The following is a 14,074-nucleotide window of genomic DNA, read 5'->3' on the forward strand; positions in this document are numbered from 1 at the left end:
CAAAATAAATCAAAATCCAGTAAACACATGCAGTTAAATAAGAAATTAGATAATTGAATGAAATAATGAAAAAAAGGAAATTAGGCACAGCAAACGAAAGAAAACGTGAGGTAAACCAACCCCAGAGGCTCAGCTCAGTACAGTCCCCTAGGTATCCCCACACTCACTCGTCACTACCTACACACACACACTCACACGCACCAACGTACGCACACGCACACACACTGTGGAATGGCTCACACACCAGCTCACACCGAGCCGAGCGCCCACACACACACACACACACACACTGAATTAAAGCGCGCCAACGCACACACACACACGAATGTCCAATTTCCCGAGGCCGGAGCAGCAGCCGAGATACGGGTTCCCGGCGTCCAGAGGCACCACACAACCGGGGCTAAAAGTCGCCGCTCGTGCACCTAAACGCGTGGTGTGTCTGACCACGGCCACACGGATACAACCTGCGAGGGAGGAGGAGAGCGTTAGCCAAGCTAGCAGGACACCAACTATCACACGATTCTGCTGCTGAGAGGTTACCTTACCCGGAGATGAGGGTGCACCGATGCGCAATTCTCACAGTCGGAGTGCCAATACAGAGGTACACGGCCGAGGCGCCGGTAGCGACCACACGCTGAAACCATAATAATGGCCGTCGTTAGCAACCATGGTAAGAAAACAAACAGTCAGAGCTGGGTAAAGGCACAAGCTAACCCACTATAATACATACCGGCGTGCAGGAGACGGGAAAAGCGCAAGGTAACCATTGGTATTGTCCACCGAAGTCCTTGCCAGTGGAGAAGCAAGAGATCACTCTAGCCAAGTAAGAGACGCCAAGTTGGAATCACAACCTATAGAACAGCAGACGCGAAGTTAGCCACTAGCCGCTGGCTAGCACATAAACAGCGACAAGAGATGGTCCACATACTCACGAGGACTAGAAATGGTCCACATCTCCTAGATCTGAACTGGACACCGCACTCCTCTCGACGACGAGGGGAGAAGCAACCACAGCATTCGCCGGTGGCGATGAAACGCGCAAAGGGGGACTTTGCAGGCTTACCGAATACTAGCCACTGGCAGTATTTATGAAGAGACTTCCCATAAGCCTCTACGAGCGGCGTGGTGACGTGTGCCGCCGCGTCAGACTTTCCCTTAAAGGAGCAGCGCTCCACTACACTGAGTAAAAAAAATAAATTAAAATCTAAAATTCTAGCCTAGTTTATAAAGAGTTGGCGTGTGCGACCAGTCTCTCACTCAAACGATGATGGCTGACATGGAGGCTGACGATGGAGATTCACTCAACTCAGAGGAGATCAACATTAGCTGTTCTTCCTCTAACCCAGTGCACCCCTTGCACATCTAGAGGCAGAAAACGCTGATTGTTAAAAAGTAACTTTTTACTTTTACTCAAAGTATATTTTAAATTATTTACTTTTTACTTTTACTTGAGTAGATTTTTTGACTGGTAAATTTACTCATACTTGAGTACATTTTCAACAGAGTAACAGTACTTGTACTTGAGTACAATATTTTAGTACTCTTTCCACCTCTGGTAAGTCGTTATTTCTGCCCCTAATTGTACATCTTTACTGGCATTTCTGGGAAATGGATATGAAAAGAAGGAAAATGTTCTGAGAGGTAACTAATCAACCAGGTGTTACAACACAGACATTGTTTGTTTACAGTACGTGTATCTACACAGCTGCAGTCCTCGTTTAGACCCTTGAACACACAATAAACTAATTAACTGTAATAAACTAATATTTACTACTATGATCAAAGGTCGTTCAGATTTCTGTCAACAGCCATATGCAGAGTCTTGCCTTCACATTTGCTTTGTGGCCAATATAAAAACTGCCACATCATAATCTAGTCTGGTACCAACATTGAAAAAGAGCTTTAAGCCCTGCCGTGGCCAACCGGTAGGTCACTCATCTGCCATGCAGCCGACCCGGGTTCAATTTCCGGCCCAGGTCATTTGCAGACCCCTCCCCATCTCTCTCCCCATTTGCTTCCTGTCCGCCTCTCATACTCTCCTGTCATCAATGAAGTCGTAAAAAACCAAACATCTTTCAGCTCGAGCTTAAAATAAGAAGCTGTAGTCAATTTTGAAGAAAAGCAATTCAAGAGTTAATTCTATATGATTTTTGGGTGCTTAATCCATTTCTGCCGTATGCCGGTTTCGAAGTTACGGTTTAGCCGTGAACAACAAAATAAAAATGGCCGGTGGTGCTATATTTTGAGTTAATGCAATAACTTTGTTCTCCCAGTCCAGGCCTGGACACACACACACACCTGCACTCACAAACACAGTCACTGTGCCGGGAAATGCTAATGTTCGCCCTCTGCTTTTTGTGTAGTTTACCAGATTCAAATCAGGTGTCAAAAACTACCAACATCTACTATGGCATAGCCTATATTGGCCACGTATTTAAGAGCAATCCGGGATGCAAATGTAGTTTCAAATGTAATCTACAAAGAATGATGTAGAATGATGTAGATGCAGAAGATGTTGCGATGAACACTGATATAGGCCTATACAGTATAGGGCCCCACTACACGTCACCGACGGCACCCTTCCTATAGTAAGTCGCTATTTCTGCCCCTAATTGTACTTTGTACATCTTTACTGGCATTTCTGGGAAATGGTAATGAAAAGAAGGAAAATGTTCTGACAGGTAATCAACCAGGTGTTACAACACAGACATTGTTTGTTTACAGTACGTGTATCTACACAGCTGCAGTCCTCTTTTAGACCCTTGAACACACAATAAACTAATTAAGTGTAATAAACTAGTAATCACTACTCTGATTATAGGTCGTTCAGATTTCTGTCAACAGCCATGCAGAGTTTTGCCTTCAAATTTGTTTTGAGACTAATATAAAAAATGGCCACATCATAATCTAGCCAGGTCCCAATTCCCGGCCCGGGTCATTTGCAGGAACATTTTTTTTAAAATCCCTTTACTTATTCTTTCAACCCTGCCTTCTCATGAAGTTGAAAATGGTCTAGCTTAAACAGTGTCAATTGACATTGGGCAGAAGCTGTGTTGTTCTTGAGTACCTGGAATAGGGACCGACGAGGGTGCAGGGCCCAGCGGGAAAATGCCCGTTATGCCAGATGGCCAGTCCAGTCCTGTCCATAACACTACTGAATTACTACTTTATTACAACTCATTTCAACCTTAATGTCCCATTATCTCTGAAATGAAGAAAGAACCAAACACCCCATTTTCAGGTGTTGTTCATGGCATTGCAGGCTATGCTTAGACAAGGAACTGGCCATTTTAAAATATGAGTTTTTCAATTAATCATAATTCATATTCTTGGGGTTGTTGTATTCCAAACTGATTGTGTAATTTGTAGAGCCAGAAAAGAGCTTTCAAACAACACCACAGCATCGCATCACCAACACATCTTTTTGTGACTAACACTGACTGATATAATCAAGGCTGCATGTAGCCTATAGTGTCCTACCCTCTGATGTGAACCTTTCCTAGTCTGTTTCTCCCTTAATATTAGTGTCAGATTCAAACCAATGCAGTTCTGGGGTGCTACCTTGCTACTAAACAGGCACAGCAAGTATGATTGAAATCCGTGTCGGTCGGGTCCCAAAGTGTCTGATTTCACGTGAAATGACCCTGTAGTAGCTGAGATAGCTGTTCATTGGTAGCTAACTAATCAACCAGGTGTTACACGTGTATATACGTACACAGCTGCAGTCCTCTTTTGGACCCTTGAACACACAATAAACTAATTAAGTGTAATAAACCAATAATCACTACTCTGATTATAGGTCGTTCAGATTTCTGTCAACAGCCATATGCAGTGTCTTGTTACATTTTGCCTTCACATTTGCTTTGTGGCCAATACAAAAACTGTCACATCATTGCCACTGCCACATCGTTTCATTGGCAAAGTAGGCCTATACACTTATATGTACAAGGCAAGCTACACACATCTAACTGTCTCAAACCTGCTACCTCACAACCAACTATGGTAGCCTGTAGTAGCAGAGGTAGCTGTTCATTGGTAGCTGGTGAGAGACAGGGTAAAATGAAATGTGCAATAGGCCTATGTAAAATGAAGTACAACTATGTAAGGTGCAAAACTGTGTCAAAGGCTGAGCACAGCATGAATATCAGGTTTATTTTTAAGGACAGTGATTTATCACTTGTGCCTTAGCCGAGTGGCACAGAGCACCCCAAGACAAAGTGACCAACAGTGTAGTGTCAGAAATCACTGTGCATAGTCCAAGGGGGGAAAGCCAGGTCACACACACACACACACACACACACACACACACACACACACACACACACACACACACACACACACACACACACACACACACACACACACACACACACAGCGACATTCGGTTTAATGACCAGCTCATTTTAACACACAAACACACACACACACACACACACACACACACACACACACACGCACACACACACACACACACACACACACACACACACACACACTCTTGAGTATAAATAGGTGATTGAGAGTGCATATCATGGTATATGGTACACTCATTTGTCGTCAGCAGTGCTCAGCAGTCATACTGCATGTGATAAGACACCCACCAAGTTTTACTGTGAGGAGACTTGTTTGCTTAGTTAGCTTTAAGAACTCTTCAGGGCTGCTTGCTGCGGATCCCATACAGTAAGTTTACGGGCTATATCTTTTATTTATAGTGATACTGTAACATTTTTGGAAATTAGACCATTTTACACCTCTCCTTGAGTTAAATGATTGAGTTTTACCTTTCTCCAACTAGCTGGACCCTAGCTGGATTCAATGTTAATATTTTGGAGGTAATGTGCACTGCCATATCAGAGAATGGCTAGAAGTATAGGCGAAAAAGAACAACTCAATCATTTAACTCAAGGGGAGGTGTAAGATAAGCATATTTCCAAAAATGGTACAGTACCACTTTAATACATTTACTGTATCAATATATTGTAATGATTCTCCTACTGAACCCAAATAATGTGTATAATGTTATTGCTGTTTTACTGGCTTGCTTATTGCATACAATGGTCATTCTATAATTAGAGTAAGATTTTAACTGTTATTTGTCAGTTCCACCAACTTTTAAATTTAACCAATGATCTTTCATACATCAGCACACATTTATCTTTTATAATACAAAAAAGTCAACAAATAATGTCCTCAAAAAATGTTCCTCTGAGAGAATGAATATATATTAATGTCAGATTCAGGGTTAGTAAAACATTTTTTATATATAAAATATTTGCAAATATTTTTCACAGTAGTACAAAAGTGTATGCTTGAAAGCCTATTATTTTCCATATTGCACATTAAATTGGGGCTTTGTTTTGTGCATGTTTTGTGCCTTTTATATAACTGCAAAAGCAGTCAGTTCTCTCTTTGTTTAAGTCAGTAACCAATCAGTGACACCACGACAATATTCATGTTAGAAATTGTGATGATAGGATTAAATTAGTTTCCTTCATTGTTGTGAAATGGATAAAGTGTTGGTGAATCATGTGCTTTAAAAGTGTAATTACTCATTTACAGCCAGATCCTATGGCAGGTGCATCTGCAATCAGCTGGGGAAAGATGTCTTCTGAGATGAAGGCTGCCCAGGGTGGACCAGCACCTTTGGACAGGCAAAACATGTCTCCTGTGTCTGAACCAATTATTATTTCATCCAAAGTTGCACCAATGTCTCCTAAAACATTTGTTCATTCATGGTTACTCAATGAAATTAAATCTGAAGTCGACCAGCAAAAGATGTCTCCTGAATTATCAAAGGATAAGGCTGGGTCATATAGGCCTATTACTTCACTGTTTTTCAAGAAAGCAGGAAAGTATATCCACCAGCAAATGATGTCTCCTAAAATGGAGGATGTCATGTATCTGTGCTCCCATCTGACAGAGAAGCAACAGCTCGAAATTACTGTAAACGAATCTGGCACAGGTGCCATTGTTACTGCGGGATGTACATTTGCTGGAGGATTACTTGGAGGCCCTTTAGGAATCGCAATAGGTACATTTCTGCTTTTCTGCTTTTTGTAGTAGTTTGCCATAAAACTCAAATGGATTGTTTTGATGATGCAGTGAAATGATTTTGGAAACATTAGGCCTATTTAAAACACTGAATACTGAATACTACTGCTAATATGGTGTAGGAGTTAAGAGGTAACCATGGCTATATCATTTTGCCTCATGCAATTAAATTCTACAATGACACGGTCCTCCCTATGATCCTGACAGGGGCTGCGGTCGGGGGAATCTATGCATTTGCGAGAAGAGGGAAGTTGAAGTCTGACCCAGAGATCCTCAAGACGCTCACACACCAGCAGCAGAGAGATCTCTGTGCTGACATCATGAAAGAGCTTGGACAAAAGATCTGGGAAAACCGGGACGATCTGATTGATCTTGTCGTCGGGGAAGAATCAATCAAAAAGATGGTGATCGAAAAGATCATTGAATTTATCTTAAAGGAAGCTATGTAGAATGGATTTTAGTAGATTGGGTTTTCTTGCAACGCAGGTATTTTGGTCCTTATGTGACACAAAAATGCATTTAAAAAATAATAATTTTGCTTCATGCAATCACAATCATGTTTTCATTGTGGCCTCTGAAGTGCTATAAACATGCTTGTGGCTAAGAAACAGATTTTTGATTTATTGTCTTAAGAGAACCTACTGAGCTTTACCTAATAAAATGACTTTTAACTTGTAAAATGTAATTTGAGAGAGCTGTTTTGTATCCTCATGTCTCTCAATATCAGCCTATTGAGATCACACCCTAAATACAACTATCACCATCAGAACAGTTTCAACCTTTGGATCACGACTGTAATGGTTCTATCAGCTCATTGAAATTGACCATCATTCATGATTGGATACAGGGGGAAGGTGGGGTGCAGGGGCGTAGGCAGAAATAATAAAACAGGTGGGCCCAGGTGGGCCAAAAATCGGACGGGCCCAACCCGAAAGCGTGTAGGTAAATATTATAATATTGTGCTCAAAAATGATACTTTGAAATTGGACTTTTGACAAAATGATTAATTATCGCTCTATGCCATTAATTATAGTTCAATGAGGCAACAGTTGACTGTCAAGTGTGAATGGGGTGGGCTTGGATGTCAAGTGGGCGGGCCCAGGCCCACCCCTGGCTACGCCTATGGTGGGGTGGAGTGGGGTACTATTCCGAGGGTGCCGTGGATGTAGCTATAGGGTGCAGTTGGTGGATTTTGTCAAAAGTCAATTGCTATTGCTGTCACCACTGCCCAAAATTTGCTTTGAATTCATTTTGGCCCTCCACCACATCATGAGAATTCATTGTCATTGTGATCAGGGCCATAAACAGAGCAAACTGTTCTGAAGAAATTGAAATAAATCAAACATTTTATTACCTCTGCCAAGGAGGTCATGTTTTTGGTTGCGTTGGTTTGTCTGTCTGTCTGTTTGTTTGTTTGTTTGTCAGCAGGAAAACTCAAAAACTTATGAACGGATTTGGATGAAACTGGGTGGGAACAAGTGGAGAAAGTAATTAAACTCTGGTGGTAATCCGGATCACAAACCGGAACCAGGGGCCTCATTTATCACCAGTTCGTAGAATATCTTCTAAATTGTGTCTTAGGAGTGAAATTTAGAATGTTTGCAAGTACAGAAAAATCGGGATTTATCAAACGTGCGTTGGCTGCTCCTACGCACAAGTCTGCATGATAAATCCCACACCTTCCAAATCACTGTGCACGCGCGCATTCGGGGTAATTAGCATCCCGAAACGCCTCCAAGTAACCATATATGGTATTAAAATATATTCAAATGCCATGTTAATTCGAAGGCACCACCCTGTTTGGACACACATGAACACACGCGGACACACGCGCCAGTCGAAGCGCTGGCGGGAAGTGCGGAGATAGAACCATTTCTGTGGCAGAAGTGGAGGTGCTCTCGACAGGAGGAGGACCGTGTTTCAAAATAAGTAAAAGAAGGAGACACACATGAACGAAAACACTGTAAAATAGCACACTGTCATAGCCTACTCCATCTCAGGGGTGATAGTGAAAAAAAATCCTGAGCCTGAACTTTTTTCCTGGTCGGGGAGGGGGGCCGGGGGACGACGGGACATACTGCATATGAGACGTAATGTAGGCCTTATTATTATTCAAACACATTATTCAAACATTTAAGATAATGTTTTCATTTTTGCATTATTTCTATAGTGTTATTCACGAAAACACAGATCATTTCCCTGTTGGTAGGCTACAGCACTTGGCTGAAAGAAACTGACCACCACGTTCAATTCTAGCTGTAAAAACGAATACCAACGTATGCAGTTAGAAATGCATTCTAGGCTTGTGATGTTGCACTAAAGTTATTGAGGTGGGTATTGAACCAATGCAACATTTCAACACCAGAATGCATTTCTGAAAACATGGTGCATATTTTACCACATTGAATTAACTGAAAGCTACATATGTAGCAGCCATACCAAGACTGAATGAATGAAACTTTATTGTCATTGTACAGGTACAACGAAATTGGTAAGACAGGTCAGTAGGAGGAAATACTACTCCAAAGTACAGTAACTACACTCTGTCCAAAATAGAGGAGGTGATTACCAATTAATTGAGCAATACTTTTAAATGACATGACATTTGCTGCAAGCTGATAAGTTTCATTTTCATTGGGACATTGCTCATATAACTTGTATAGGCTACTGGACATACGTTTAGATAGCCTACTCGTGGCCCCATGGTCTACCTATAACCACAGATTGTTTAAGGGCTGTGCTATAACCCCTGCCTTTCCGTTGTAGGGAAACGCCCTTTAATTACCGGTACATGATATTTAGTGCACAAGCGCATGATTGGCTACATGCAGGCCCACGTTCACATCGCATATTTCGACTCCACGGATGACAGAACCAGTGGTTATCACGGACAGGACAGTATATATAGCCTGTGTGACTACTGCGCGACTTTCGCATTGGGTTGTAGTCAATTAAAATACATGAAAATCACTCGCGTGTACACACGCCCATTACAATGTACGAGTTGAAAAGATAACAGAAAGCAACAAAAACAAAGACAGGACCGAATTAAGCTACATGAAAATAGCACAGGGCGTGAAGATAAGATGAACATTCACTGCATGTCTAGGTGACACCGTGGTGGCCACATGAACGCAAGCCAAGTATTTGAAGTTCATGAGAGTCTGATATTGACAATTGCCCCCTGCCCGAGAGTAGTGTAAGAGGTGAAATTTAGACCACAGGTTCTATTGGACACTTAGTGACACGATTCAGGAAAGACAGACAAAGGGAATAACGGTTATGGTAGTTTATTTTTCACAATTCATGATTTAAAATACAACATGGAAAATATAAATAAAATACAAAAGTGTCTCTCAACCAACAGCGGTATAAAGTGCGGTGTGCGTTTTGCATAAATTAATCACAATCTGGAGTTACAAGACGACGGTACAAAAGTTAAGTTAGGTTAAGTTAGGTTACACAAATCACACCACTGCAATCTATAAATAGGGAAAATAACAACAATTCATAGTCATTTCATCTCATCAGTGCACGAAAGGCAACCACGGCAAACCATAATTACTGACACTCATTAATGCCCGAAAACATCACGTTGCACACTGGGCCACATTACAGTAGAATTCACTACACCCATAAAGACCTAACTGTTGTACAGTCCTCCTATGTAGCCTACTCAGCGGAGCTACCCAAATGTCACTACACAGTACCGCTGGGTCACACACGCACACACTCGCTCACTGACACACACACACATGCACACAGTTCAACAGCGGGGGAGAAATAATCAATCCCCCGAAATTACAACATACCAAATTCCCGTGCTGCTGCTGGCCTCTCAGCCACTGTTGCCGGACGTGGGCTCCGTAATTGCTTAATTCAACTATAACACGCGCAATACCCAAATGCAACTTACCCACAGCTCCCAAAGCGACCGGCCGCACGCAATGGACACAGCTACAGCCCACGTCCCGGCACGACAGCTTGTGGCAGACAGCTCAGCAGCCCTGCTCTGACCCTGCTCTCCCGAACAATGAGCAAAACGCCATTTAAAAAACCATACCCTGCTCATCCGCCGCCAACCACCACAGGTGCGCCTGTCAATTACATCAAACGAGTTCAGGTGCACCCATGGCAGCCAGCGCGGCTGAGCCCCACCCCCAGCGCTTAGCGCACCAGCCTACAGTAGGGATTAAGTAGCCCAGAGCGTGCAGACAATACAACCTGTGCATCGTGCGTGGAATAACTGGATTCGATTACGCAGAAGGGCTACGACAGGGAGCGCGCGAGAGAGAAAGGCTGTGTGAACCTGTGCGAGGCTGTTTGGGGGTTTTCACAGAGCGCGTTGGTTTAGTCAGCATAACTAATATAAACATCTCCCTGAAATCAGTTTGACACGTGGTTTGTCAGGAATGACGCAAAACACCATCCCTCAATCAACAGTAGACCAAAATCCACGAACTCAGCTCACACTAGCCTACAAGGGGTGTAGGCTAACTAGGCTTGCCAAACATTAGCGATCCAAGCATTCCATTGTCATTTGGACATGTCGCAATGGTAGCCGCTATTCCAATGCAGACCACATTTACGCACTACACCTAGAAAAAAAGTATCATGACGGGCATAGCATAGCCTACCGTTTTGAGCATACAGACTTTTTTTGAAAGAACGTCCATCTCCATCAAAGTTTGTCAACATTGCGCAGTCATTTAGCGCACATAAATGAGGAAAATAGACGAACCTATTTCAAACATATACTCTCACTGAGCCCGTTTATGCGCATCAATAAGCCGTTTATGGTCAGGTTTTTGGAGTAACCTGCGCAAGGCAAAATCATTCGGGCCCAAGCAAACATGCCACAGTGGGCAAATTAATAACTAAATGGCCTTACCTTCAAACGTTTTCTTGATCACAGAATTTCACTAGTATTCCACTGACATCCACACGGTTCAACACACCCATCACAACTAGCAAGCCATGTGGATTTGTGCTAACAATAGTTGCTAATTTTTATCGGAATCCAAATGGTCTAGACTTGGCCTATAGTACTTTCTTCCGTTTCTTCAGTATAACGAGATGCCATTTTTGGATTTGCCTCCGTCGACAGTGAAAATATCTGAGAAGGGTAACCAGTAGGGGCCTAGAACTCTCTTTACTGTGCATACTGACAGCCAATCTACTTCTCCTTTCACTAGAACTAGAAGACTGCCGCCAGTGATGTGGTGAGTGACTCAAGAGCAAGACGTAACAAATTGATACATTTTTCAGTAAGATGTCGGGATGATACAATTATGGGCTGCTGCTCATTTGGGTTCCTTTCGCGTCTCTTACAACAGGCTGTTGCGCGCTCATTTATTTTCACCATACATTAATGAAGGCCTACGCGATAGTTTATTATTTTATTAATTTTGGGGAAATTATTATTTTATTTTTTTCTACAGCCACGCTACGCCGGATTTCCGGCGCGGCGCCGGACTGCTATCACCCCTGCCATTGTCATTCAAAGCAAACTGTAGCTTGCACGGTCAATATTATTTGCAATTTCGTGTTTCTTCCACTCACACGCATGGTCTGAGGTGTGCGTAGATGTAGGCACATTTCTACGTTCAAGTACATGTTCGTAAATCCCACACTTAGCTGAGGAATGATCGCACACACGCTTTACACACAGATATGTGCCTAAGAACGCTTGATAAATGAGGCCCCAGGACTTTTTAAAACATTCTTCACCATTGCTAGTGTACAAATCAAGATGCCCCTAGTGACCGCAAATTGAATTGCGGTATAGGGCGAATGTTGGCATTCCAGTTTCTAACGCCACAAAAGAATGCAGAAAGACTAAAAACAAAACAAAAACGGGTGTAACATAGTGAAAAGTTCTAATAAACAGCTTCCTTGGCGGAGCTCTGCACTCTGAGTGCATTCTAGTTTATTTTATGTTATCTCTACAGATCAGAACATATGTTTGCCACAGACGGATGTTTAATTTATTTTTATTAGGCCTACACATAAAACAATAGTAGATGAAAAAGCCAAGGAAGTGTGCTGTAAACTTTAACATAGTATTACGCATCTAGATAGAACATGCAAACACGCACGCACGCACGCACACACACACACACACACACACACACACACACACACACACACAAACACGCACACACACGCACACACACATTGACAGTCTCTATGTGTTAATTTCTAACGCCTATCATTGCATTGTAAATATTGATTTTGTCCTCAGTTGTCCGCGGCACTGTTAGTAGTCAGGTCATTCCCAAATGGCTTATCTCATTCTAATATGTTATTGTTGACTCAGCAAGGTGAGGTGTTATTTGATCAGTTTTTCTATTATTACAAACCAGCCTTATAAACCCCAGCAAGGGAGAACCCAGACACATCATTCATATGCCATTCCACAGAGTCACCCAGAAGCTGCAGAACACTACTGTACAGTAAGTTTACTAGCTGACTTTTATATTTAAAGATTGTTTATATTCGAAGGCCTATAGGTTAAAACCTTCAACATGTAATCAGCCATTGATAAGAACTACTACTACTTAGGCTGCTTTCTACACATATCCGTAACCCTCTCACACGTAGGGTGTGTTTGGGCCTGTGTTTGGGTCTTTGAATTAAACAGATTATAAATTGATGTAATGTCACATTTCAAATACTTACCCATGAAAGTTCAGTTTCTTTATGTGTTGCAGCCTATGATGTTGTCAATACAGATAATAAATCAACAATTAATAGCAATTCATGTTTTTTTTTCCAATTTTCAAAGTGTAGGCCTAGGCCTATTTTTAATGTCACAACTCATGTCATCACAGATGCTGCTGTGAACCATTCATTGAACCTAAAGAGTACAAACACACAGGAAATAATAATGTCTAAAATGGAGGATGTCATTGGCCTGTGCTTCCATCTGGCAGAGAGACATCAGCTCAAAGTTACCACCAGCGGTGTTAAGAAAAGTATAGCTGTTGGAGCATTACATGGAGGCCCTATAGGAGGGCTAATAGGTAGGTCTACAGTTCTGCATTTGCCAAAAAGCACAAAGGGATTTTTAATGATTTCAGAAACAATGTTTTCAGAAATACTATTTTAAAATACTATTAAATGCTACTAGTAGGCCTACTGCTGGTATGGTATGGGAAGTAAGAGGTATAAATGGATAATATTTATTATTTTGTCTCATGTAATTAAATTCATTAAGGATAATGGTCTTCCCCATATTCCTGACAGGGTGGAGAGTCGGGAAGAGAATGCATTCTAAGCCCATCTCGGAAATCCTTGAGATGCTCACGCCTGACCAGAAGGAGGAACTCTATTATGACATCACAGTAGATCTTGGGGCACTGACCTGGAACAACAAGGACCATTTGATTCTTCTTGTCATTGAGAACCGTCGACTCCAAAAGAAAGTCATCCGTACCATCACAAATTTTGCCAAAAAGACAATCTAAGTAGAACGGATTTTGGATTTTCTTGCAAAGCAGGTGCAAATATGCTCCTTGTGTGAGACAAGAAAAGGTTTTTGTGATTTTGCTTCACGCAATAAAAAGCCTTGTTAAAACAATTTAATTACAGATATTCATGTATTCAGTGTGGCATAGCAAGTGCTACTGATATGCTTGTGGTTAAGGTGGTTTCCCAAAAAAAAAACATTTAAGTGGTATTTATTTAAGTAGTAGTTATTCTAATGGGGGCAGCTTTTCTTAAGAAAATGAGGACTCCAGGGGTCCGTTTATCGATTCTTGTCGTTGCTAACCGTCTTAAGACCGTCTTACCGTTCCGTTGGATTTAGTGGTGAGCGTCGCTGTCGAGAGAGAGTTGAGTCGCTCTTACGAAGGACTTTGCTAACGACGATAGCAAAGACGCTTTCGAGAAACGGACCCCAGGCTCTTCTATTAGGTGATTTGCCTCATAACTTAAACTTAACTTATCCTGAACCAGCTTTGTAGTATAGGCCCCTGAGGACCGAGCAAGACGAAACAAACACACATGCATATGGCCGTAA

General features: G+C 42.0%; 1 protein-coding gene across 1 annotated transcript; it reads left to right on the forward strand.

The window, feature by feature from the left end:
- Nucleotides 1-5,883: 5,883 nt before the first annotated feature.
- On the forward strand, nucleotides 5,884-13,573 carry LOC134436053 (protein C19orf12 homolog). The gene is made up of 4 exons (XM_063185082.1): nucleotides 5,884-6,031; nucleotides 6,259-6,455; nucleotides 7,133-7,153; nucleotides 13,332-13,573. The coding sequence occupies exons 1-4, from the start codon at nucleotides 5,884-5,886 to the stop codon at nucleotides 13,518-13,520; spliced, it is 555 nt and encodes a 184-aa protein (XP_063041152.1). The 3' UTR covers nucleotides 13,521-13,573.
- The last annotated feature ends 501 nt before the right edge of the window (nucleotides 13,574-14,074 follow it).

The sequence above is a fragment of the Engraulis encrasicolus genome, chromosome 20 (assembly GCF_034702125.1).
Source record: "Engraulis encrasicolus isolate BLACKSEA-1 chromosome 20, IST_EnEncr_1.0, whole genome shotgun sequence".
Lineage (NCBI taxonomy): Eukaryota > Metazoa > Chordata > Actinopteri > Clupeiformes > Engraulidae > Engraulis > Engraulis encrasicolus.